Source organism: Orcinus orca, chromosome 20, assembly GCF_937001465.1.
Source record: "Orcinus orca chromosome 20, mOrcOrc1.1, whole genome shotgun sequence".
Taxonomy (NCBI): Eukaryota; Metazoa; Chordata; class Mammalia; order Artiodactyla; family Delphinidae; genus Orcinus; species Orcinus orca.
Window position 1 is genome coordinate 45,621,086 of NC_064578.1, and position 23,059 is coordinate 45,644,144.

At 56.2% G+C, this 23,059-nt stretch overlaps 3 protein-coding genes across 6 annotated transcripts; 2 read left to right on the forward strand and 1 right to left on the reverse strand.

Annotated features, from left to right (window-relative positions):
* Positions 1-1,184: 1,184 nt before the first annotated feature.
* PSMD8 (proteasome 26S subunit, non-ATPase 8) lies at positions 1,185-6,931 on the forward strand. The gene is made up of 7 exons (XM_004284245.3): positions 1,185-1,595; positions 2,633-2,705; positions 2,833-2,935; positions 4,153-4,318; positions 5,292-5,392; positions 5,918-6,029; positions 6,696-6,931. Exons 1-7 carry the CDS (start codon positions 1,233-1,235, stop codon positions 6,831-6,833), a joined length of 1,056 nt encoding a protein of 351 aa, XP_004284293.1. The 5' UTR covers positions 1,185-1,232; the 3' UTR covers positions 6,834-6,931.
* An 814-nt stretch (positions 6,932-7,745) lies between these two features.
* Positions 7,746-11,612, reverse strand: GGN (gametogenetin). Of its 2 annotated transcripts, none has more exons than XM_049703147.1 (3): positions 11,466-11,612; positions 8,832-10,703; positions 7,746-7,912 (listed from the first exon to the last, which is right to left on the reverse strand). In XM_049703147.1, the coding sequence occupies exons 2-3, from the start codon at positions 10,682-10,684 to the stop codon at positions 7,795-7,797; spliced, it is 1,971 nt and encodes a 656-aa protein (XP_049559104.1). In that variant the 5' UTR covers positions 10,685-10,703; positions 11,466-11,612; the 3' UTR covers positions 7,746-7,794. The 2 variants fall into 2 exon arrangements, with proteins under 2 accessions (XP_049559104.1, XP_049559105.1); XM_049703148.1 differs by lacking the exon at positions 7,746-7,912 and having other exon boundaries at positions 8,896-8,911; positions 9,022-10,703; positions 11,466-11,611.
* Positions 11,613-11,778: 166 nt separating this feature from the next.
* Positions 11,779-22,316, forward strand: SPRED3 (sprouty related EVH1 domain containing 3). Of its 3 annotated transcripts, none has more exons than XM_033413771.2 (6): positions 11,779-12,557; positions 14,106-14,286; positions 15,433-15,601; positions 15,710-15,789; positions 17,940-18,083; positions 18,815-22,316. In XM_033413771.2, exons 2-6 carry the CDS (start codon positions 14,110-14,112, stop codon positions 19,478-19,480), a joined length of 1,236 nt encoding a protein of 411 aa, XP_033269662.1. In that variant the 5' UTR covers positions 11,779-12,557; positions 14,106-14,109; the 3' UTR covers positions 19,481-22,316. The 3 variants fall into 3 exon arrangements, with proteins under 3 accessions (XP_033269662.1, XP_033269665.1, XP_049559106.1); XM_033413774.2 differs by having other exon boundaries at positions 14,106-14,193; XM_049703149.1 differs by lacking the exon at positions 11,779-12,557 and having other exon boundaries at positions 12,587-14,286.
* Positions 22,317-23,059: the final 743 nt, after the last annotated feature.

The window sequence follows — 23,059 nt, forward strand, 5'->3', positions numbered from 1 at the left end:
TAGATACAATAAAAAGAAAGAAAAAAGGCAAAAAATTTCTCCTTGTGATGAGAACCCATAAGATGTACTCTCTTATCAACTTCCCTATATATCATACAGCAGGGTTAGCTGTAGTCATCAAGTTGTACATTACATCCCAATTATTTATCCTATAACTGGAAATTTGTACCTTTTGACCACCTTCCTCCAATTCCCCCTCCCCTCCCCTTAAGGATCTTTACTGCAGCATTGTTAGAAGTGGCAAACAAGTAAACAAAAATAACACAAACATCAATATGGGCACCATTACATGAATTGTATATTCATGCTGTGGGATATTATGCAGCCGTTTTTGTTAAAGTGTCAGAAATATGCCCACTGATCTCCAGAGATGTCTTTAGTGTATAGCTAAAAAGCACTGTGCTTTTTAGAAAATATGTATAGTACGATGCAGTTTTTCTTTAAAAACTTTTTTTAAAGACACAACTTCGGAATTCCCTGGCGGTCCAGTGGTTAGGACTCTGGGTTTTCATTGCTATGGCCCCAGGGTTCAATCCCTGGTGGGGGAATTAAGATCCCCGCAAGCCACCGGTGCAGCTTGGGGGTGGGGCTGGGGAAGACACAACTTGTTTTACACACCCACTCATTCAACAAATATTCATTGACTGTCTACCTCGTGCTGGGAATACAGCAGTAAAGAAAACCGATAAATATCCCTTCTCTCATGGAGCTGACATTCTAAATGATGGAGACAAGAGAATTGAGAAAAAGTGGAGATGTTAAATAGGCGGGTGTGATATAAATGGAAGAATCGGGGGTAGGGATAAAAAACAATTGGGAATCCTCCGCATATATGGTGGCATTTAAAGTCATTAAGACTGGATGATTTTTGTAAAGTTTGTGCGTATTCGTACAAGCTCGGAGAAAGTGTGGAAGGATGCACTGAGAGACTAGAGAGAAAGACCTAAGGTCAAATCTCAGCCGTTAGTCTCTTGGAGGTTTACCCAGCCTCTCAAAGCCTGTCTGTAACATGGGAAGAATAACACAGCTATCCAAATGGCTCCACCACCGCCACCTCTTGGTTTAGAAAAGCTGCCACGCAGGTGTAATCTCCAATACAGAAACGTAGCATCTCGAAAGCCCAGGCTGAAGCTAGGCGGGGAGGCGTTGCCACCGCTGCCATTTTCAGTTAGGGCAGGTGGCGACTTCCGGTCGCCATCTTGAGTGACAGCAGAGGCGGAGCTCCGACTAACATGTTCCTTAAGAGCCGGGCTCCGAGGGCACCTCCCCGAGAGCGACTGAACGCTAACCCTGGCAGGCGGAGGCGGACAGTCGCAGCCCCGCCCCCGGCTTTGGGCTCCACCTCTCGGCCCCACTTCTGCCGGGCGAGGCGCAGTAGGCGTCGCTGCCGTAAATCGGGCGGGCGATTTGCCGCATCACGGAAGATGGCGGCCGCGGCGGTGAACGGGGTGGCGGGAGCCTCAAGCTCGGGGCCTGCGGCGGCCTCGGGCGCAGTCCTGCAGGCCGCGGCCGGCATGTACGAGCAACTCAAGGGCGAATGGAACCGTAAAAGCCCCAATCTTAGCAAGTGCGGGGAAGAGCTCGGCCGTCTCAAGGTAGGGATTGGCCGGGGGTGCTTCGAGGGGTCCAGACCCAGCCGAGTTCCGGGCGCGGGGGGAGGCCGCAGCGCCGACACTAGGACGGGCTGGGTGATCCAATAGGGTGAAGGATTCGGAACAGCCAAAGTGCGGGCTTGGAGGAATGAAGACGTGAGAGGGGCCTGGAATGGACCAAATGCGGCCCCACGGTGGGGGGAGACGGAAAGAGTGTTTCTGGCACAGACGAGTGAGAAGTTAAAATTTTGGTGCTTGGAGACCTAGCTGGCTGGAGTGGCAGGATGGGGCTGTCAGAGTTTTTCTGATGGAGGATTCTGGACGGCACCAAGTGGGGAATGAGGACTGGACAGGGTGATGGAAGAAGGAGGCTGAGATGATGGGGTTCGTGGTTAAGATCAGGTCAAGTTAGGGTCTGAGAAATCTGGGGCTTAGGGATGCGTCTGTGGGGAGAGGGGCCCAGCCAAGTTGTGAGGGCAATACTGAACTTAGGAAAAATATTCTCACAGTAGAGGACCAGAATGGGGCTCGGGTTGCTTCAGGCCAGGTGTGTTTGGGAGAGAGTACAAATACAGTGGGCTGGACCAAGTTGCTGAGGGGGGTGTATCTGATAAGGGATAGTGTGTGGGCTGGACTATGGGAAGAGGTTAGCCCCCTTTCCTCCCTGGTGCAGATGGAGGGGGGTAGCTGGGCCCAACCCACCAAAGTGTGGGAAAAGATTGCAGAAGAATTGAAGGTGCTAGTGTCTCCCCACCCCTTGATTCCATTGGGTCAGGCGTGGAGTGGCGTTACTGTTTCTCGAGTGGATCTGTTAATACTTGTAATATGAGGTCATCTTAAATGAGCCCTCATCATGTTCCCAGGCCCCGATCTGAGGGCTTTATGAGGACTGACTCCTTTAATACTCATAACAACCTTATGAGTCGGGGATGATGATTAGCTCCATTTTCTAGGAGGGAAAACCAAGACCTAGAAAAAGGTAAGTAATCTGTACTTGAAGTCCCATCTTCTCTCCTTCCTTCCCCTGCCCTCCTCGTCAGCTGGTTCTGTTGGAGCTTAACTTCCTGCCAACCACAGGGACCAAACTGACCAAACAGCAGCTCATTCTGGCCCGTGAGTGTCACTGGGGTTGGTGGGGTAGCGGTGGGGGTTATGGGCTGTGGTCATGGCAGGAATGGCGGCAGTGGTGGTCAGGGTCGGACCACAGTCACCTCCTGAGAGCTTCCCCTGTTACCCACAGGTGACATACTGGAGATAGGCGCCCAGTGGAGTATCCTACGCAAGGACATCCCCTCCTTCGAGCGGTACATGGCCCAGCTCAAATGCTATTACTTCGATTACAAGTGAGGATGGGCCCTGCCCCTAATTTGGTTTGCGTGTGTGTGCGTGTGTGTGTGTGTGCGCGTGCGTGCGCGCGCGTGCGGGGTTGTTACTCAGCAGCTTTTTATCCTTGTTGCTCTAGCCACTTGAGACATCTTCCTTCACTTTGGAATTACCCCTTTGCATAGCTGTGCCGCCAGAAGCCTCAGGGTTAGGGGTTGGCCTGGAGGTCCTGAGTCTGGGATTATACCATCCAGTCTCTGTTGCGCTCCAGTCTGTCTCCCTCTTCACATTCCCACTCTAAATTTCCACTCCCCAATGTAGCCACTATCCCCTTTTACCTGCCTTGGCCCCAGCCTTGTCCCCTCAGATTCATCCCCCCATGGTAGCCAGTAGGTTCTTTGTGACACTAAAATTTGACCATGTTTATCATCAGCTTAGAACCTGTCCTGGCTCCCCATAGCCTTCAGGTTTCAGACCAAGCTCTTTCCTGTGGCCTCCAATGCTGTATCAGCCCTGACCCGTCTGTCTGTGTCTCCCCATCCCAGCCCTGTCTCTCCCACTGGACTGTGAGTCTTCTATAAGCAGAAGGGTCTTAGTCACTGCTGTGTCCCAGCACTGCATAGCATGGAGCCGGGCCCAGAGCAGGGACTCACTGGCTGTGTGTTGAATATGAAACTGAATGGCTTCATAACTGAATGGGGCTTGCATGGACTAATGATTAAGAATTTGACATCAGAAGCCAGACGAACCTGAGTTTGAAACTAATTTTGCCGCTTCCTGATTATATCGTCTTGGGCAAATGACTTTACTTCCCTAATCCTCAGTTTCCCCCCAAAACTGAGGGTGATGATTCTTAATATCATAATCATAATTAACACTTATATAGTATTTATTTGGGCCAGATACTGTTCTAATCACTACCTGTATTAAATCATTTAATAACTTAACCCTTATTTATTTAACCCACCTCTATCAGATGGGTACTGTGGTGATACCCATTTTACAGTTGGGGAAACTGAGGCTAAGTCACTTTACTGGTGTGAGATCACTTTCTAGGGCCCATATGATTGTGACTTCTTCATGTCTCTTTGGGCCTTAGTTTCATCTGAAAACCCAGGACCCGATACCCCTCCAAGGAGAGAGCACTGGGCAGTCGTCAGGGTCCCTGAAGCCTGGAGTGGGGGGCTTGGTCGGTACCTAAGCCCTCCTTACCTTGGTGTCCCACCCTGGTCCACAGGGAGCAGCTCCCAGAGTCAGCCTACATGCACCAGCTCTTGGGCCTCAACCTTCTCTTCCTGCTGTCCCAGAACCGGGTGGCTGAGTTCCACACAGAGTTGGAGCGGCTGCCTGCCAAGGACATCCAGACCAATGTATACATCAAGCATCCGGTGTCCCTCGAGCAAGTGAGGCTGAGGAAGGGGGAGGGGAGGGCCTGGCTAAAGGGAGTGGTACAGGGACAGACATTCGGGAGGGTATCCTCGCAAATGAGAGGGTTCACCCATCTTTCAGCCTATGGACTCCTTTGTCCAACCGATATTGAGCCCCAGCCCTGTACCAGGCACTGTGGTTGGTTTTCAGACTCAACAGTGAACAAAACAGTTAGAATCTCGATTTTGTGAGGATGACATTCAGGTGAGGAAGTGGACAATAAACAAAAAGATTAAATAACCTGTATATGGTCTGTCAGATGTGAAATGCTGTGGAGAAAAATAAAGCAGGAAGGAGGGTGGAGGGGCAGGGGCAGGGTGGTCAGGGAATGCCTTGTTGAAAAGATGAAACTTGAGAAATACTTTAAAGGGGTGAAGAACCCAACCACCTGGTCATCTGGGGGGGAAATGGTCCAGGTAGAGGGAGCAGCCAGTCCAAGGGTCCCAAGGCAGAAACATGCCTGGTGTGTTTGAGGGGCAGCGAAGAGGACAGTTTCTGGAACAAGGTGAGCAGAATCAAGGAAGAGCTGTAGTACCTAAGGTTAAGAAGTAGTTCTTAGAGCTGAGGTTTCATGGGAGGATTTCACTGTGGGGAGAGGATGGGAGAGAGGGCATTTATGGCAGGGGCAGCACAGCTTGGGCAAAGATGTAGAGGAATGCGCTTGGGGTGGCTCCAGCTCTGTCTCCCTCCTGGAAAATAGATAATTAGATACTAACCAAGGGCAGGCTTGGGAGAGAGACAGAGAGACAGAGAGAGAGAAAAAACCAGGAAGGGCTTCTGGGAAGAGTAGGACCCAGTCTGCATGGGGAATGGGTGACTGTATTGCAGAGAGTGTTCTAGTAGAGTGTGGATTATGGAGGCACTGGGAGTATGGTGAGGCCTCAGCGGGTAAGCCCCTGTGCTGCCTCTTCCTCACCCTCTCTTCTTCCTCACCCCTGTCCTCTACAGTACCTGATGGAGGGCAGCTACAACAAGGTGTTCCTGGCCAAAGGCAACATCCCTGCTGAGAGCTATACCTTCTTCATCGATATCTTGCTTGACACTATCAGGTGTGTGGGGGGCCAGGGTCGTGTGGAGTTTAGAAAGAGCCTGGACTCTGGAGTCAGACAGCTCTGTGTTTAAATCCCATTCTGGCCACTTGTGATCTGGGGAAGCTGGGCACATCAGTTCTCCTTTTCTCTGAACTGGAACTGGTCATGAGATGGGGGTAAGAGCCCTCATCTCACTATGGGCTGTGTATGTGTGTGCCCGTGGACATCAGACCCTGAGCATGGACTTGGCACCCAGACAGCACTCAGCAGACAGAGACCCTGCTGCCTCTCATGGGAGTGCTCCACGAGTCATATGGCTTCACCTCAGAGTGTGGGCCCAGGAGTCCCAGAGATCTGAGTGTGGACCCTACTGTGGCCCTAGCTTTGCAACTCTAGTCAAGCTACTCTCCCCTGAGCCTTGATTGGTTGAACAGGGCAGGTAACACATTCCAGCCATCAGTGCTGAACTGCAGGGTCTGGCCTGAGAGGACAGGGCCTAGAGAGTTGTCTGTGCTCAGTAATGAGAATCTCGTCTTCCCCCAGGGATGAGATTGCTGGGTGCATCGAGAAGGCCTATGAAAAAATCCTCTTCACTGAGGCCACCCGGATCCTCTTCTTCAACACACCCAAAAAGATGACAGACTACGCCAAGAAGGTGGCTGGGGTGGAGGGCAGGGGACCATGGGGCCAGCGAGCCAAGGGGTGCACTCACTAACAGCAGGGTGGGGTGGCCTGGAGGGACACTGGAACAAGACTGCCCAGGTTTAAATCCAGCTGTGTGACCTCAGGCAAGTTGCCGAATTTCTCCGAACTTCAATTTCCCTACGTGTAGAAAGGGGCTAGAGTTTAATATGTGGGATGAGCTTAGCCCAGCACCTGCCTCCAGGTGCAGGTGGAGGCTTAGCATATGTTGGTTGCTGGGCTTATCAGAATTCCTTGGAGGTTGCAGCTTTTCCCCACAAGACTTTGTTTCATTTGGTCTGGGGTATTGGTGTGGGAGCAGTGCCCCTGGAGATGCTGATGCATGGGGTGCAATAGCCCTGGTGACTGAAGAGGGTCAAGATCAGACTGGAAGAGGTGAAATTGAACTTGAGTGATTGTGACAGCTGATACTTAGTGATCGTTTACTCTGGTCCAAACACTGTTGGGAGACAGTTTCTTCAAACATGGAGAAACTGAGGCACAGAGAGGTGAAGTTACTTGCCTAGGGTTGTGCAAGGTAGAGTAGGGTTGGTGAGGAAAGCGATCCAGGGCCCACATGGGTAAGGGGAGGGTGCCTGTGTGATCACCCCACCCATCTCTCATCTCTCCCTTCTTGCAGCGAGGGTGGGTCCTGGGCCTCAACAACTACTACAGCTTTGCCAGCCAGCAGCAGAAGCCGGAAGATACCACCATCCCCTCCACGGAGCTGGCCAAGCAGGTCATCGAGTATGCCCGGCAGCTGGAGATGATCGTCTGAGCCCACCAGGCACTGGGGTGGAGCAGAGCTTGCATTGTTTAAGGCAGTTGCAGTGCAGGGTTTCCCCCAATAAAGGTGGATTGACATTTTCTCTCTTAGGCCCTTGTCTCCCCGAGTGGAATGGTAGGGACGTAAGTTCTTATCTCTGAAGAACTTGGAGGTTTGGGGGCCCTAGGAGGTCTGAGGTAACCCTGGGCCAGCCTCTGTCCAGTGGCCATTGCTCAAGGTCTCAAACACAGATGTCCACTGTGGGGGCCCAGTGGCACAGTGGGGAGAGCACAGGCCCCGGGTAGAGGGACTGTTGCAGCCAGCTGTGGACACACAGAAAGGCCAGACCAACGTACCAGAGTGTTTCAGTGAAGGGGGCGAAGTGTCCTGATTTTGAAAAATGTTTGCAATGAATTAAACCAGTTTTTTAAAATGACATGCTGAATGGACCTCTGTGGAACAAAAGGCATGGGCCCTGGCATGGGCTTGCCTTGGTTCCCACTCTTCTGAGCCAGTGCTGTGACTTACGACCTCCTGCACCCCCCAGCCTATTTCCTGCCTTGAAGTCCTCAAGAAGGTGTTTAAGGCAGAGTCCAAATCTGGCTGAGCCATTTGTGGTTTGTGGGATTTTCAAGAAAGTCTCAGAGAGGGAATGATCATTCCTGCTTTCCAGAATGATTTGCACTGAACCCCTGAGCTTGGCACCAGATCGGCTTGGAAATGGGGCTGATGGTATTAAGGGGAATGAGAACATCTCACCCCTGGGTGCATCAGTCCGCATGCTGGTTGAATGGAACCTCCCTTATTGCTAGTCTGGGTCCAGCCTCGTGTTGCCAGGATGTGGTGCTTTCATGGAGACCTCTGCCCTGCCCCACCCCTTCAACCCTTAGCCAGTGACTGACAGGCTCTAGGCATCTGGATGGTTATTTTATTGTCAAGGAGGGGAAGGCAGAGGGCATTGAGCAGACTGCACTCAGTTGGAATGGGTAGCCTGCAAGTCGTAGTGCTCCAGCCCAGCTACCAGGGAGCCGGCCAGCTTGATGGTGGTGACCCAGGGTGGCTCACTCAGGTGGTTGGTGGGTGTGCTCAGCCTAGGGAGAAGGTAGAATCTTCAGGACCTGGCTATGTGGCCAGGCCCTTACCCCTTCTAGGCTCCACTTTCTCCATCTGTGTAAGGAACCATGTCTGAATATCCCAAAGGTAGTTTAGAGCCGGGCTGTATCCACTTAAACTTAGTAGAAAAGGGGGCTGAGGGTTGGTGATAGTAGTTCTCCCAACTCCCCCTTCAGGTCCCAGCTGAGCCCCAGAGGTACCAGGGAAGAGGGTCTCCCAGTTATTCAGGTTCCTCAGGAGCCAGGGTCAGACAGACCCTGATGACCAGATCCTGAGATTTAGGGGTGAAGGAGAGGTAATCGCAGGATGCAGTGTCTCCCCTGAATCTACGGAATCAGGAGTAACCTCTGCAGCACAAGGACTGGGATATCAGTGCCCTCTGGCGGTCAAAGTCTTGGGTTCGTCGGGAGAAGGTGCCAAAGGCTGGAGGGGTAAGGAGTCTGGGGGGCTAGGCCTGGGGCTTCCTTTGGAGGCCTGCATTTATACCCGTTTGGTTCCAGAAGACCATCATCTCCCATCCCATCCCTGAAGAGCCTGGGATGTGGTCCTTGATGTCACCAGGGACAGGGTCAATGCAGTGAATAGGGTCAGGCCAGCTGGGACCAGTTTTCCCTCCCTGATGGCTCCAGAGACTAATAAGAGGGCCAAGGGTCACGTTGGAGGTCTGGATACTAAGGAGCGGGGCCAAGGTGTTCTCTGTCAGGGATCAGCATGATATCAAGGCTCCTCTTGGTTCTGAAGGGTTGGAGCTCAGCTGGGTTTGAGATGCAGCCAAGGGGAGGGTCTAGGGTCAGCTGGGGTCAGGACGCCAAAAGGTTGAATGGGGCACTCCAGGAAAGTCGGGTTCAGGACTTGGAACGGTATAACTCCCCTCCCTACTCCCCGACCTCCCCTCACCAGGCAGACACGTTGCGTGGCAGGCGGCGATGGCGCGGCTGGTGGCGGCAGTAACACTTGAAGGGACAAGACTTAAGCACCTGGAAGGGTGGCCAGTGGCGCGTGGCGACCGAGTTAACCGTCCCCGCTGGAGGAGCCCCGCTGCCACCCCCCCCTCCACCACCGCTGTCAGTCACAGTAGTTGCAGTACATTCGCGAGGACCATCTCCAGGCGCGCCATCCTCACGCGGAGCGGCCCGGGCTGCGCGGGGACCCCTGTTCCGGCGCGTGCGGACCTTGACGGGCGCGGGCGCAGGTGGCGATGGCTCAGCCACGGTGGGAGCTGGAGCCGGGGGTGAGGCCGGGCCTGGGGCCCGGTCAGCGGCCAAGGCGAGGGGCAGAGCGGGAGCCGGGGCGGGAGCCACGGCCGACTCCAAGTGGCCAGGGCTTGGGGTGGGCGGGAGCGCCACGGGCAGCCGCGTTGGCTGGAGTACTGGCGGCTGCGGCGCGGGAGGCGGCGTGGGTGGTGGCGTGGGCGGCGGCGGCGGCGCTGGCGGCGGCGGCAGCAACTCCTGCGGGCTGGGAGGCCCGGGGCGCACAGTCTCGCCATTGGTGGGCGCCGGGAAGATGAACACAGGCGGCGCCAGCAAGGTGGGTGCGGGCCTCCGGGGCCTGGGAGCTGGATGCATCCGCCCTGGCGGAGGCGGCGGGGAGCCCCTGGGCCCTGAGAGCGCGACTGCGCGCCGTCGGGGCGCCCCGACGCCTCCGCCAGCTCCACTGAAGCGAAATTGGCGTTCAGGGCCATCAGGTGGGCTCACCCAGTCAAATTTGGGCTTCGAGCCTACAAAGGTGGTGTAGGATGGAGGAGTAAGGGTCCGGGCGTGGGACGCAGGCGCCGAGGGTGGTCCAGAACACCCCTCGCCGTCTCCATCACCGCCTTCTGCTTCATGAGTTCCCCGAGGGACCTCTCCCGAGGGGCGAGAGGCCCCAGGAGCCAGGGGTCCCTGCTTCAGGACCTCAGCGTAGGAGATGGTGCCCGAGGCGGCGGAGAAGAGTCCTCCTCCGCCGCCGCCCCCGAGAGAGGCTTTGGCCGCTAAGGAACTCGACGCTGCCGCAGGGGACAGCTGGGGCCCTGACTTGAAGGTGACTTTACACAACAGGCTCAGGCCGGGCTCGGAGGCCACAGGCCGGGCCATTTCGCCCTCGCCTGCTTGGGGAGGTGCCCCTCTGCCGGTCATCTGGCCCTCGCTACCGTGCCTGGCCTGGCTTTCTGTAGGGGTTGCGGCGGACGTGGCCAGAGCAGGAGTGCTTCTGCGTTCTGGGGGCTGCGGGTCGGAAGGTGTCGGTAGTGGCGGCTCCAAGGGCGGCGGAGTCGGGGATGGGGCCCTCGGGACAGGGTCGGGGTCCTCTCCGGTTAGTTGCTGGGGCGGCGGCGGCAGCGGGCGGAGGTTGGGAGGGTCGCCCTGGCTGCGATGGCTTGCCTCCAGCAGACCGCGGATCCGGGGCACCGAAGTGCCTGTGGGTTTTCGCCACTTAGATGGCGCGGGCAGCAGGGTCCCCACGGGGGACGGGGGTGGTGTGGAGACCGCGGCCGCAGTCGCCTCCTCTGAAGGGGGCGTCACTGGCGAGGGCAGTTCTAAGGTCAGGGGCAGGGGTGAGGGTGAGGCCTGGGGCTCTGGGGGTACCAGGAGGCCCGGGGACGTGGAGCTGCCAGGGAACCAGACGCCCAGCCCGCGAGCCAGGCGCATGGCCGGGGAGGAGGGGGTCCCCTTGGGCTCCAACAGTGATGTCCGGCGGGAGTCGGAGGACGGGTCCAAGGCCTGCTCTTTTCGGGAGCCCCCACCCGCGGACGACTCCGACTGCACGTTCCCCATTTCTGACGGAGGTCAGGGGCTGTGGTCAGAAAAACTTCCGCCGGTCAATCTGCCAGGGCTGTGGGAACCCCACGAGGCTGGCTGTACTTGGTCCTATCCGTCAGCGCCAACCCCGCCCTTGTCCTCCACGATCCACTCAGGCACTAGTCTCTCCCCGCATTTCTGTTCCGTGACTCTTGATGTTCACATCTTCTTCCCCGTGGCCCCATACAGTTGCTGTTCAGATACTTAGTCCTCCATCCTCCTAGTGTACTAAGGTTGGGTCCCTGTCTCCCTGGCTGGTCCCTCGTATCACATCCCTACACTTTGACCACGTCTCAGGTCTCTAAGCTCCAAGACACAGGTCTTGCCCGCTTTCCTGTCAGTCACTCGGGCCACATCACTCATGATGGTTGTGCTCTGTAGCCTATAAGGCCTACAAAGAGTTCAAGCTTTTCTCCCTGGACTCTAAATAGGCTCCAGAGGCCCAGGCCCCGCCCCCGCCCTGTGGTCCCGCCCCGATTGTCAGAGAATCTGGCCTTCACAACACCCCCCGCCCCAGGTCTGGCCCCGCCTCCGCTTAACAAATTCCCGGTATTCTTGTCAGGCTAACCGCTCAGTCACCACCTCTAACCCTCAGATCTCTCTCTCTGTGTTGATCATTTGGTCCTGCCCTCTTCCCAGGCTTTAGTCCTAAATTTCTTTTCCCGCTCCTGGTCTAGCTGCAGGCCTCACTCTCAGGCCCCACCCCTTTACCCAAGCTCCGTCCTGGCTACTCCTTCGCTCAGAGGATCCCACTCACCGACTCCTCCAGCTGACCAAAGTTCAGACCGCGGCCCCCTGGGCCCAGGGCAGGGCGGGGAACGGCCGTAGCAGAAAATAACCGAAAAGAACGGGGTTGCGGGTGAAGGCAAGTGGGCGAGACTGCGAGGGCGGACCCCGAGATCTAGGCCACGCCCCCGGGCTCGAGGCCCCGCCCTCCTTGAGCCAGCTTGGGCACGGCCCCTTACGAACCCGGTTCTCCCTTTGAAATACTCGGGAGTCTTCTTCCCCGCCCCCAAGCCTTGTAGTCCTAGGCCCCACCCCTATAGAACGTTTTAAGCCCCTCCCCTTTATAATGCCCCGCCCCTCTCCGTTAGTCTCTCTCCCGAAGCCCCGCCCATTACAAACACTGCTACGTAGCTCCTCCCTTTTGGAGCTCTCCGTCGTCCAGCCCCTAAAGACAATTTACTTATAAGCTCCGCCCCCTTAGGACTTGGAAGCCTCTCTTCCCTAGACCCTCTCCTTGCTCGGGCCCGCCCAGAAGGTCCTTCCTCCGTGGACCCGCCCCTTTCTTGACGCACGCGCTTGTCCGCGCCTTCGGCGTCCTCACCCTCTCCTTCCCCCTTTCCTTCCCCCAGGTCCTCCGACCCCGCCTCCTTGCAAATGCTCCCTTCTTGCCCCACCCCTTTTCGAACCTAGCCGGGCACCCAGCCCCTCCCATTTAGAACCCAAAACGTAGACCCTTGCCTCTTTAGAACCTTGAGACCAGGCTCCGTCCCGGACCCCTTCCTCATATCCTCAGGGACCAATGGCGCGGATGGGTGGGAAAATAGGGGATCCTCTCTGGATCCTGAGAAAATGCGGGCTGGGGGGCTGTTCGCTGGAGCCAGTGCCGGGCTCTAGGACCCAGCGGGCAAGTGCGCCTGCCTCGCGCTTACCCCTCCCCCAAGCCGCCCCCTCCCCCCCACCCATCTTTCAGGTTCCCCCTCCCTCCCCCCTCGCCCCGGCTCCCGGTGCCCGTCTCTAGCGCCGCCGGAGCCAGCGAGGGAGCCGGAGCGAACAGGAGGAGGAGGAGGAGGAGGAGGAGGCCACGTCGCCACCGCTCGGAGCCCGGCCGGAGCCTCCCAGGCAGGTGCAGAGGGGGGCGAGGGGGCGGGGGCTGACAGACCGCCTGTCACGGTGAGGGGGCAGACAGCACCGCGCTGCGCCTCCTGCCCACCGGGGCACCCCCCCGGACCCTGGCTGGGAGGACAAGGGGGTGGGGGCCCCCAAACTGCGCGGCAGCCATTTGGGGTACCAGTGTCCATTTGGGGGGCCTGGACTTCCTCGGAGGACGCCCCATTCATAAAATTCCGTACTGGACCCTCACCGTTGGGGAACTCAGGGGACCACTCCCCCCGGGAAACAGATGTGTGGGGAGCGTAGGGCATCCAGAAAGCCCGGCGTCCCATCCCAGTAGGCCCTGGTGCGGGGGGGACCCCTGCCCTCTTTCTCTGCTTCACCTGTTGTCGGGGGAGGCGGGCGGACAAAGGAAGCAGCGTCACGTGACTGCTCATTCACAAAATCCCATCCCATTGAGAAAAGGGGGCTGGGGGCGCTGCGGCCGCCCCTTCCCCTCCCCAAGGGCTGGGGAAACCCGGCAGCCTGCAGGTGGGGGAAGGGGCTAGACCTCGTTGCTGGGGTCCCTAAGGCTGGGGCGCCAAGGTCCCTGCGCTCGGCGGTAGTGAGGGGTTGGACGCTGATCCCGATTACTGGGCGGAGGGCTACGTCCCTTGAGCTGGGGGGCGGGGTAAGATGGTTCTGAAAGATGCTGGGGCGGAGAGGGAGAGGAGGAGGGATCAATTCCCCCCGCCCCCCACCCCCCGCAATCTCTGCCCCTTGCCTTTCCTCGGCAGGGGCCTGAGAGAGCAGGCTTGATTTTTGTGAATGAAATGCTCTCTGGATGTGTCTCGGTCGCCCGTTTCTGGCTTCCTCTGCCTCCATCTCCCTTTCGGCCTGTCTCTGGCCATTTCTGGTTCTCTCCCTGCTCCCTGCCCATCTCCCGTTGCTGGGTGACTCAGTGAGCTTTGCATCCGGTCTCATTCATAAATCCGGGAAGGGGTGGGGGGGAAGAGAGCCTGGGTTTCTCACCCAGCCAGTGGCCTGGGCGGCAGGGTGCGGAGGCAGTGTAGGGGGGACTGGAGCTGAGTTGATGGGCTCTAAGAAAATACATATGCGCAGGCACCCAGCTGTGAGGGGGACGATGGGTGGGGCCGTGGGTACGTGCTGAGGGAGGAGAAGGAGACAGGGTTGATAGGGGATGAGCAGGAGGAGGAAGGGAAGTGGAAGAGCAAAGCTATGGGGGTGAGGATGGGAAAGATGGGGAAAGGGAGGAAAGGTGGGTATGGAGAAAAAAGGTAGATATGGAGAAGAAGGTAGGCATGGGAGAAAAGAGATGGCAAGAGGAAGAAAGAAGCCATGGTGGAAGAAGGTGGGCATAAGAGAGGTGACGGGTATGGGGAGACAGTGGGCCTAGGGGAGGAGGTGGGTGTGGAAGGTAAGGTGAGTAGGGGTGGCTAAGGGTGCAGTAGATCCAGCTGTGAGGGATGAAGAGCAGAGATGAGGGTTGGGGGAACACTGAATTGGAGAGCAGGATTGACGCTCACTGACCCTGTTGTCCCTGTCCCCCCACCTCCTCCAGGTACATGGTTCGGGTCCGAGCCGTGGTGATGGCCCGAGATGACTCCAGTGGGGGCTGGCTGCCTGTGGGGGGCGGGGGCCTCAGCCAGGTGAGCGTATGTCGGGTCCGAGGGGCCAGGCCCGAGGGGGGGGCCCGCCAGGGGCACTACGTCATCCACGGGGAGCGCCTCCGGGACCAGAAAGTGAGCCACCCTGGGGCGTGGGGGTAGGGTGAGGGTGTGGGGAAGTAGGGGAATGGGACTGGGGATGTAGAGGTGAGGCCAGGTCATCTCGCAGCACCGGGGTGTGGGATGGAGTTGGAAGCATATCTGTCCTCTGTCTGAGAGTGGGGAGTTTGGGGACTATTGGGGGTATTAAGCAGGTCCTGTCCACTGCCGTTGCCTGCTGGACTGTCACAGCAGCCTCGCACTGGTCTCTTTGCCCTTCTGCTGCTCCCTCCCCCAACCTCAGTCTGTTCAAAAGGGGCTGGGCTAACACCTGACTCAGATCCTATCCCTCCTCGGCTCGGAACCCTCCCCGTGGCTCCATCTTGCTCAGAGATTCTCATCACGAGGATTTTACACCACTGGCCCCTGTCTGCCCTAAGTGTATGGAGGCATTTGGTGGGGGGACCGTCTGGAAGTGTCCAGTAGGGTTTACAATCCTAATGTGGGTTCAGCAGGAATGTTCTGGGCTGTCTGGCCTGAAATGGAAAGAGAATGTTGACGTTGCAGCTGGGGGTGTAGTAGAAAGGTTTGGATCGTTTGAAAAGGCTTGGAGTAAGGGTTGAATTTCAGAGCAAGGATCGGAAGGAACAATGTAGGGGGGTTTGAAATGGTGTCAAAGAATATAGTGTTGTTGGGCAAAAAGATGAGGGAACTTCTAGGGTGTTGACCAGCATCAGGAGGGGAAATATGTGGGAGTTTGTTAAGAATTTGGGGATAATATTTGGGGAGCTTATTGGGGCATCAGAAGGGGATTAACAATAACATTTTGAGATGTTCAGTAAAATTTGGGGAGTATGATTGAGTCACATGGGGGATATTGGCTCTCAGAAAGAGGTTGACTCATTTTTTGAGGCATTCAATAAAATTTGGGATTCCTATTGAGATATGGGGCGGGGGGTGGTTAGGAAAATGTAGGGATCAAGGGGTTTGGGGGAAATATTGGAGTATCAGAGGTGTGCCCAGTAAAGTTGGGGAGTGGTATTGGGGTGTTGATCAGGGTTCAAGGGTACACCTAGGGTTGAGAAATGAAGTTTGTGGGATGCTCTGGTATAGAGTCTGGGGAAGTCACAGGCATGGCTGGAAGGGGGGATATCTGACCTGGCCCCTTCCTGCCCCCCTCAGACCACCTTGGAGTGTACCCTGCGGCCAGGCTTGGTTTACAACAAGGTGAACCCCATCTTCCATCACTGGAGCCTGGGTGACTGCAAGTTTGGGCTGACGTTTCAGAGTCCGGCAGAGGCTGATGAGTTCCAGAAGAGCCTGCTGGCAGCACTGGCTGCGCTGGGTCGAGGTGAGTGGTGCAGGTGGTGGGCATTGGTGGTGGTGGGGGGGGGCTGGGGTGGAGGGTGGGAGAAGCCGGGCCCAGGGAACTCACTCTCTGCCTTTCTCCCTGCCCCAGGCTCGCTCACCCCCTCCTCCTCCTCCTCCTCTTCCTCCTCCCCTTCCCAGGATACCGCAGACACTCCCTGCCCTCTGACGGTGAGTCTCCAGGAGGCAGCTCTGCTGGGAGGGCAGGGGTTTCTTACTATGCTACAAACATTCTTGAGCACCTACTGTGTATCCAGCACCATGCCACGTGCTGGGCACACGAATTGGGGCCCAAACAATAGTGTCAATTTTGATCCCAGTTATTCTAGTTTTTCTGTTCTATCCTGATTTATATGTTCATTCAAGGGTATTTATTGAACACCTTGAATAAGAAGTGTTTTAAGCACTGGGGATACATCAGTGAACAAAACAAAGTCCCTTTCCTCGAGGAGCTTCTATTCTAGTATGGAAAGGCAGAAAAAATATTAAGGTACACTATAAAAATGAATAAATATTAAAAGTAAATGGATGAACAAATTAATGGGAAATCCATCCTTCTTAGGGGTACAAACCTTGGAGTCATCCTTGCCTCCTCTCCTCTTTTATGCCCCTCATCTAATCTGTCAGCAAATATTGGCTCCACTTTCTTTCTTTTTTTTTTTTAATTTGGCCGCACTGCATGGCTTGTGGGATCTTAGTTCCCAGACTGGGGATTGAACCCAGGCCCTGGCAGTGAAAGCGCTGAGTCCTAACCACTGGATTTCCAGGGAATTCCCTGGTTCCACTTTCAAAATGATCGGAATGTGCCTCCAACCTGGTTACTGTTCAACCTCATCTCCCCACTGGACCATCTCATCAACTGCCCCCTCCCCACCATCTCCTTTCCCCACACACAGAGAGGGACCCTATTGACATCTAAGTCAAATCATGGATATCTCCCACTTACAACCCTACCCAGGCTCCATCTCACTCGTGGTAAAGGACAAAGTCCTCACAGTGGCACATAAGATCCCACACAATCTGGCCTCCTATTACTCTCCCTCATGCTCACCTGGCTTTAGCCACACTGGCCTCCTACTGGTACTCCAAAAGGGCAGGCGCATTCCTGTCTCAGCGCCTTTGCACTCGCCGTTCCTCTGTCTTAGAACACTCTTCCCCAAATTTCCACATGGCTTATTCCCTTATTTCCTTCAGGGCTTTACACAGACATCACCTTAGTGAGGCCCTCCCTGAGTAACCTGTTTAAAATCTCCCAGTGCTCCTTATCCTACTCTTTATCCCCATCTTCTAAGATATTTTTTGTATTTCCTCTCCCAATAGACAGTTTTCTTATCAATGACTTTACTGTCCATCTCTCATGCTAGCATGTCAGCTCCAGGAGGGCAAGGATCTTTTGTTGCTTTCTTGCTGCATCTTCAATGCTTAAAACAGTGCCTGGTAGACAGTAAGTGTTCAGTAAATATGTGTTGAATAAATTGATTGAATGAATAAATGCACATAATGTCGGATTCGATTTGGCATTTGCTGGGGTACAGTGGGAGTTGCTCGAGAACACTTGGAAGAACAAAACTGGTTCCCTGGGCAGAAAAGGGAGATTCCCAGGGTAATGGGAGATGCAGGTGGGTCTACAAAGTCACACAGACAGGTCCCACTTATTGAGCACTTACTCAGGAAAGATGCTGTGCTCTCCATGCTCCATCTCACACCCTCCCGATGGCCTTTGTGAGCCTGGCATGTCGTGGGTGCTCAATGAATGTTTATTGAAGATAGTAATCGGATGAGGTGGGAATTATTCCCAAGTTACAGAAAGGAAACCAAGGGTCTGAGAAGCTCGTAAAGGACAGAGCTTGGTTTGGATGGGAAGGAACACATTCCAGGTGGGTGGAACTGCCCCAGTAAAGGTGTGGTGGTGGGAAGGAGGCAGGAAGGCAGCTGACAGCCAAGGGAGAGGGCTTCTGAGAAGGGAGGTTGGTTTGATGTTCTGTAGGTTGGTGAGCTGAGCAGATAAGAAGAGAAAGTCAAATAATAATAACCATTTCCAGCCCTTCCTGTACTTCAGGCATGTTTATGCCCTTTACAGTGGGTCCTAACCACATCGTTACGAATAGACAATATTATGATCCCCATTTTACAGAAGAGGAAACTGAGGCTCAAAGAGCTGAGCTCACTTGCCGGAGGTCACACAACCAGTCAGTGGCAGAGCCGGGGCTTGAACCCAGGCCTGTCTGGCCGCAGAGCCCTCGCTCACAATGGGAGGGGGTCTATGTAAGGGCATCGGCTGTGCCAGGGGTCCCGGCTCTGAGGCCGCCAATCTCCCCCAGTCCCACGTGGACAGCGACTCCTCCTCCAGTCACAGCCACCAGGAGACGCCTCCCACCGCAGCGGCGGCCCCCATCGTCACCGTGGAGTCAGCTTCTGGCTTCGGGCCGGCCACGCCCCCCCAGCGCCGCCGCTCGTCAGCTCAGGTGCGACCTCCGACCCCCGGTGAAATAAGGCCGGGCGCTGGGGTCCCGAAAGTGGGCGGGAACTGAGGCCGCAGAGGGGCAAGAAACCACAGATTCTAAGGGATGGCTGACCCGACTTATGGCGGGGGAGCTTAGGCCTGGGTTCCTCGGAAGGTTGGGTGAGGGCTTCCTGCGTCTCCTGCGCTCTTGGAGACTGGAAAGTTCTGAATTCCACAGAGGTTTAGGGGACGACTCGGACAATGACTACATTAGGAAGTTGGTGGTACTCGTGGAAGGAGTCCTTTAGTGCTTAATTCACGAGGGGTAGGGCTCAGTATCCAAGGGGTAAAAGGGACCTGGGGACCAGACTCCTGCGTCCTGAAGGAGGAGACGGCTGGGGTCCAGGAGTCTTGAATCTGAGAGTAGAGGGGGCTGGGTACTGGGACCCCGGATCTTGAGAGAGGGCAGGACTGAGAGCCTGGACCACTGGGTCCTTAAGGTGTGGGTTTGGTGCCCGGAGTCTTCTGCCGGTCCCTAGATGTCCTCTGTCCCTGGGAGGGGAGTGGGCTGAGGACTTACAAGTCTGAGTACCGGACCCAGGCAGTCAGGATACCAGGGCAGGATCCTAGGATGAATGACGCCTGTGGCTGGGTCTGTGGATTCTCGGGTCTTCTAAGGCCGGGATGGATTGTGGTGGGATGTGGGGCACCACAGACCCCGCTAACTTCTTCTCCTTTGTCTTCGTCCCGCAGAGCTACCCTCCGCTCCTACCGTTCACGGGGATTTCGGAGCCTTCAGAACCCCTGGCCGGGACAGGGGGGCTGGGCTGGGGCGGCCGCGGCTATGAGGATTACCGACGAGCTGGGCCACCCGCACCCCTCGCCCTATCCACCTGTGTCGTGCGCTTCGCCAAGACCGGCGCGTTTAGGGGCGCAGCCCTGGGGCCCCCCACAGCCCTGCCCGCCCCTCTCACCGAGGCTGCGCCTCCAGCACCCCCGGTTCGCCCACCCCCGGGCCCCGGCCCGGCCCCTGCACCTACCAAGGCCTCCCCGGAGGCGGAGGAGGCGGCGCGCTGCGTGCACTGCCGCGCGCTCTTCCGCCGTCGCGCCGACGGGCGCGGCGGCCGCTGCGCCGAGGCCCCGGACCCGGGTCGCCGGCTGGTGCGCCGTCTCAGCTGCCTGTGGTGCGCCGAGAGCTTGCTCTACCACTGCCTGTCGGATGCCGAGGGCGACTTCTCGGACCCGTGCGCCTGCGAGCCGGGCCACCCGCGCCCCGCCGCGCGCTGGGCCGCGCTGGCCGCACTCTCCCTCGCCGTGCCCTGCCTCTGCTGCTACGCGCCCCTGCGCGCATGCCACTGGGTCGCAGCGCGATGCGGCTGCGCAGGCTGCGGGGGTCGCCACGAGGAGGCGGCGCGGTGAGGACGGCCTGGTGGGTCCGGTAGCCGGACCGAGGACCCAAAATTGAGGGTCCAGGACCCCGGACTCCGTTCGGACCCCAAACCCAAACCTAGACACACCCGGAACTTGGAGCTTGAGTTTGGATTGAGAGACCCCAGACCTGGAACCTGGACCCCAAATGTAGGACTGAGAGACCCCAGAACCAGCTTCATTGGGATGTCTGTCCAAGAGGTCCCAGGCATCCTGAGTTCTGGCGTCCCCGTTCTCCATCCCCACTCCGCCCCGCTCTGGCCTAGACTGAGCAGATTCCAGGGATGCCCAGACTCTTCACCTCAGGCAGGCAGGGGAGCACACGGATCCCTGAGAATCGGGCTCTGAATCCTGACTCACTGTTCAAATTACCAATCTAGACCCAGTCATGCCTGGCACCATGAACCCTCAAATTACAACCCCAGAATTAGGAGTTGCCGGTACCTGACCCTGCCTGTATACAATTACTCCCAGATCTTGAGACCCTAAGACCCAGAATCACCCCCAAATCGTTCCTGAATGCTCACCTAAAACTCGGAGCACCTGTATCTGAGATGTTCTTGTAGCCCCAGGACTTCTTAGATACCGAATCCTCTTAAGATACTCTGAGTCCTTGGATGTGCTCAAACGGATGTTCTCTGACCCAAATGACTTGGGAGACCCATCTCAGAGCCCCCCTCCCCACACGCACACTGCCCAAGGTCCAGAATTAAGACTCCAAGATGCTCTGTGAGCCAGGGATCAAAGAAGTCTGTAGACCACCAACACCAAGCTGTGTTCCCAGGAGCTTTCGACTTCATATGTAGGACTCTGAGATGCCTAGTCCCGCAGGTGTAAGACTGGAGGCAACCAACACCTCAGGGCCCAACACATTGGTCCCAGCCCCTCAGATAGCTCTCTTCCAATCCTCCTTGGACTTGCATTTCAAGCCCCAGAATGTCCTGGAATCTTTGGCTTCTTCGTACCCACAAATTCCCCAATCCACTAAAGGCTGGGAGCCCAGCTCCCACAAGATGGGATGTTCATGGCAACTCAGACCTCTGACCCCTTGCCCCTGAGTGACCCCAAGGTGCTTTAGGAGCACTAGATCCAAGACCCCAAGGTGCCATTGACCCCCAAATTCAGCACTCAAGCCTACACAATATTGGGATCGTCCCTGACCCAAGACCTTGGTCCCTCCATACCAGAGACAAATCTGAGGCTCCCTGGGACCCTAGCACCTTCAGATCCCAGATTTCTTTGGACCCAAACCTCTCTAGCCTGATACTTCCCAGGCCCAGCTTGTGCATTCCCTGAGACCTGCTGCCCGTTGAATCCTGCCATCCATACGCCCCTGAAACCCCAAGTTCCCAGACACTGGAATTCTAGTCCCAAGGGCTCCAGCCCAAGCTCTCAGTATCCCACAGAACTACCCCTTTACCCTAAGGGGAAAAAAACATTTTGAGGTAATGTTCCTGGATTCCAGGACCAACCAAGAGCACCCCTGCTCCCATCTCTAGGACCCAGCATTGCTGTAGATGATTGTGCAAGCTGTTCATGAAGCAGAGGCACACAGCCAAGGTGGTGAGTGGGGCTGGCCATGCTGTGCCCTCAGAGGAAGGTGGGCATTGCACAAAGGCAACTAGATATGGCTCTATTGGCACAAAGGCCACACACACACATGCCAACCTTGCAGACTCTCTTCCAAGCCCAACTTTGAGTCCTAGCCCTAGTCCAAGCCTTTTATGATCTGCCCCTCTGTTAACTCCTTCTCTTCCATTTCAGAGTTGGGGGTTGTTTCAGAAAGTTTGAAAGCGTGGTTCATGGCCCATTGAGAGTCCTCTTCTGGGGAAGGGGGATTCCAAGGTCACTTTCCCCTGAGTGGAATGGGACTTCTAGTGTACCACAGATCTGATGGCCTCCTGCGTGGGGGGACGGGTATCACGGTCTTGGAGCAACACAATCTCAATGTTGTACGGGCTTGGGACCTGCATCTGGTCCCGAGCACCTTGAAATGTGCACTTACCTTTCCTCATTACCCAGACTTGGATAGCCTTGTGGGGGTTCAAGGGATAGGTCAAGGGGGCCAGAGGGGTGGATCCTCCTGTCACTTCCTTTAAATTATTAACTATTTATTATATCCGGAACCTGTGAGATTCAGCTCTCTCAAGCAGACCCTGGGATGGGTGAGAGAAAAGGGGGGTGTCCCTCCCATCCCCACTCTGCCCAGCTCTCATCACTGTCAGACCCACCAGAGCTGAGGGCGGAGGGACTGGAGGCTGGGGCAGCCTGGGTCCCCATCCCCCTCTCTGTGCCTCGGTCTCCTCCCTTCCGTGGTGGGCGGGGGGAAGCTCCATTCTTAACCTACCTCGTTTTGGGGAGGGGTGGGACGGGGGACCAGAGTGCTGTAAGGTGCTGCGGGATCTGCGGATGAAGTGGGGGGCTGGGGGACGGTTCCCTGGCTCCCACCTCCCAGCACCGCCTCTCCCAGGTCTCCCAGTCCTGCTCCCTGCTGATACCCACCTCTGATCCATGATTACTCTTCATCACCCCTAGATCAGGGGTGCATGGAGGGATGACCCTGGGAGCCAGGAAGACCTCAGACCCTGGAGCCCCCAGGCCCAATTTCCCAGCTGCTTGCCCCTCAGATTGGATGCTTGGCCCCCATACTCGGGAGAGGCACCCCGACATTTATCTTCCTGATCTTGATTCTAAGCCAGTCTGTGACCTCAATGTTGTTATCAGGGCAGGCTGAAGTAGCGGGGGATGATGCGGGCCGAAGACCCAGCCTTGTCATCGGGGGAGGGGGCATGAGATATCGGCTCCAAGAAATGTCTGTGACAAAGTCTCAGCCTGTGTTCTTTATTTGCATTGATGCACCCCATCCATTCACCTTCCTGAACCACCAGACCAGTCCCCTACCCAAATCCTCCTTCCCCTTCCCATCCTTTAGTCCCAAGCAGATCCTCCAGCTGAATCTTATACCTCCAGTCACTCTACATTTATTGGACACCCTTTTTATTGGCGCTGGGGATAAGGCAGTGAACAGAACAGACAAAAATTGGGGAATTCCCTGGCGGTCCAGTGGTTAGGACTCCACATCACTTTCACTGCCAAGGGTGCAGTTTCAATCCCTGGTTGGGAAACTAAGATCCCTCAAGCCACGAGGCCAGAACAGACAAAATCCTTTCCCACAAGGAACTTATGAGCCTTACAGTGAAGGAGGCAACATGTTAGAAATGATACATACTATAAAGAAAAAATAAAGTGGAGATGGGGGATACAGGCAGTTGTAGCTGGCGTGGTCAGGGAGTCCCCACTAAGGAGCTGGCGTTTGAATAAAGCCCTGAAGGAGGTGAGGGAGTCTTGTGGATGTCTGCAGGAAGAGCACTCCAGGTAAAGGGGACAGTTGTGCGAGGCCCTGAGGGAGAAGCATGCCTGGTAAGTCTGAGGGACATCAAGGGAGCTGGACGGGGGAAAGCAAGGAGGAGGGTGCTTAGGAGATGAAGGCTGAAAGGTGACAGGGAGGATCTGTGGGGCCTTGCAAGCTACTGCATGGACTTTTCTGCTCACACGGAGTGAGGTGGAGCT

What these genes read in the sequence shown, in the direction of transcription:
- GGN (XM_049703147.1), bottom strand. Translation starts at nt 10,684, where the DNA reads ATGGGGAACGTGCAGTCGGAGTCGTCCGCGGGTGGGGGCTCCCGAAAA. An exon ending in CCACGCAACGTGTCTGCCTG is followed by an intron (nt 7,913 to 8,831) that starts GTGAGGGGAGGT and finishes CCTTCTCCCTAG; the next exon opens with GCTGAGCACACCCACCAACC.
- SPRED3 (XM_033413771.2), top strand. Translation starts at nt 14,110, where the DNA reads ATGGTTCGGGTCCGAGCCGTGGTGATGGCCCGAGATGACTCCAGTGGG. An exon ending in AGCGCCTCCGGGACCAGAAA is followed by an intron (nt 14,287 to 15,432) that starts GTGAGCCACCCT and finishes TGCCCCCCTCAG; the next exon opens with ACCACCTTGGAGTGTACCCT. An exon ending in ACTGGCTGCGCTGGGTCGAG is followed by an intron (nt 15,602 to 15,709) that starts GTGAGTGGTGCA and finishes TCCCTGCCCCAG; the next exon opens with GCTCGCTCACCCCCTCCTCC.
- PSMD8 (XM_004284245.3), top strand. Translation starts at nt 1,233, where the DNA reads ATGTTCCTTAAGAGCCGGGCTCCGAGGGCACCTCCCCGAGAGCGACTG. An exon ending in ACAGCAGCTCATTCTGGCCC is followed by an intron (nt 2,706 to 2,832) that starts GTGAGTGTCACT and finishes TGTTACCCACAG; the next exon opens with GTGACATACTGGAGATAGGC. An exon ending in TGCTATTACTTCGATTACAA is followed by an intron (nt 2,936 to 4,152) that starts GTGAGGATGGGC and finishes CCTGGTCCACAG; the next exon opens with GGAGCAGCTCCCAGAGTCAG.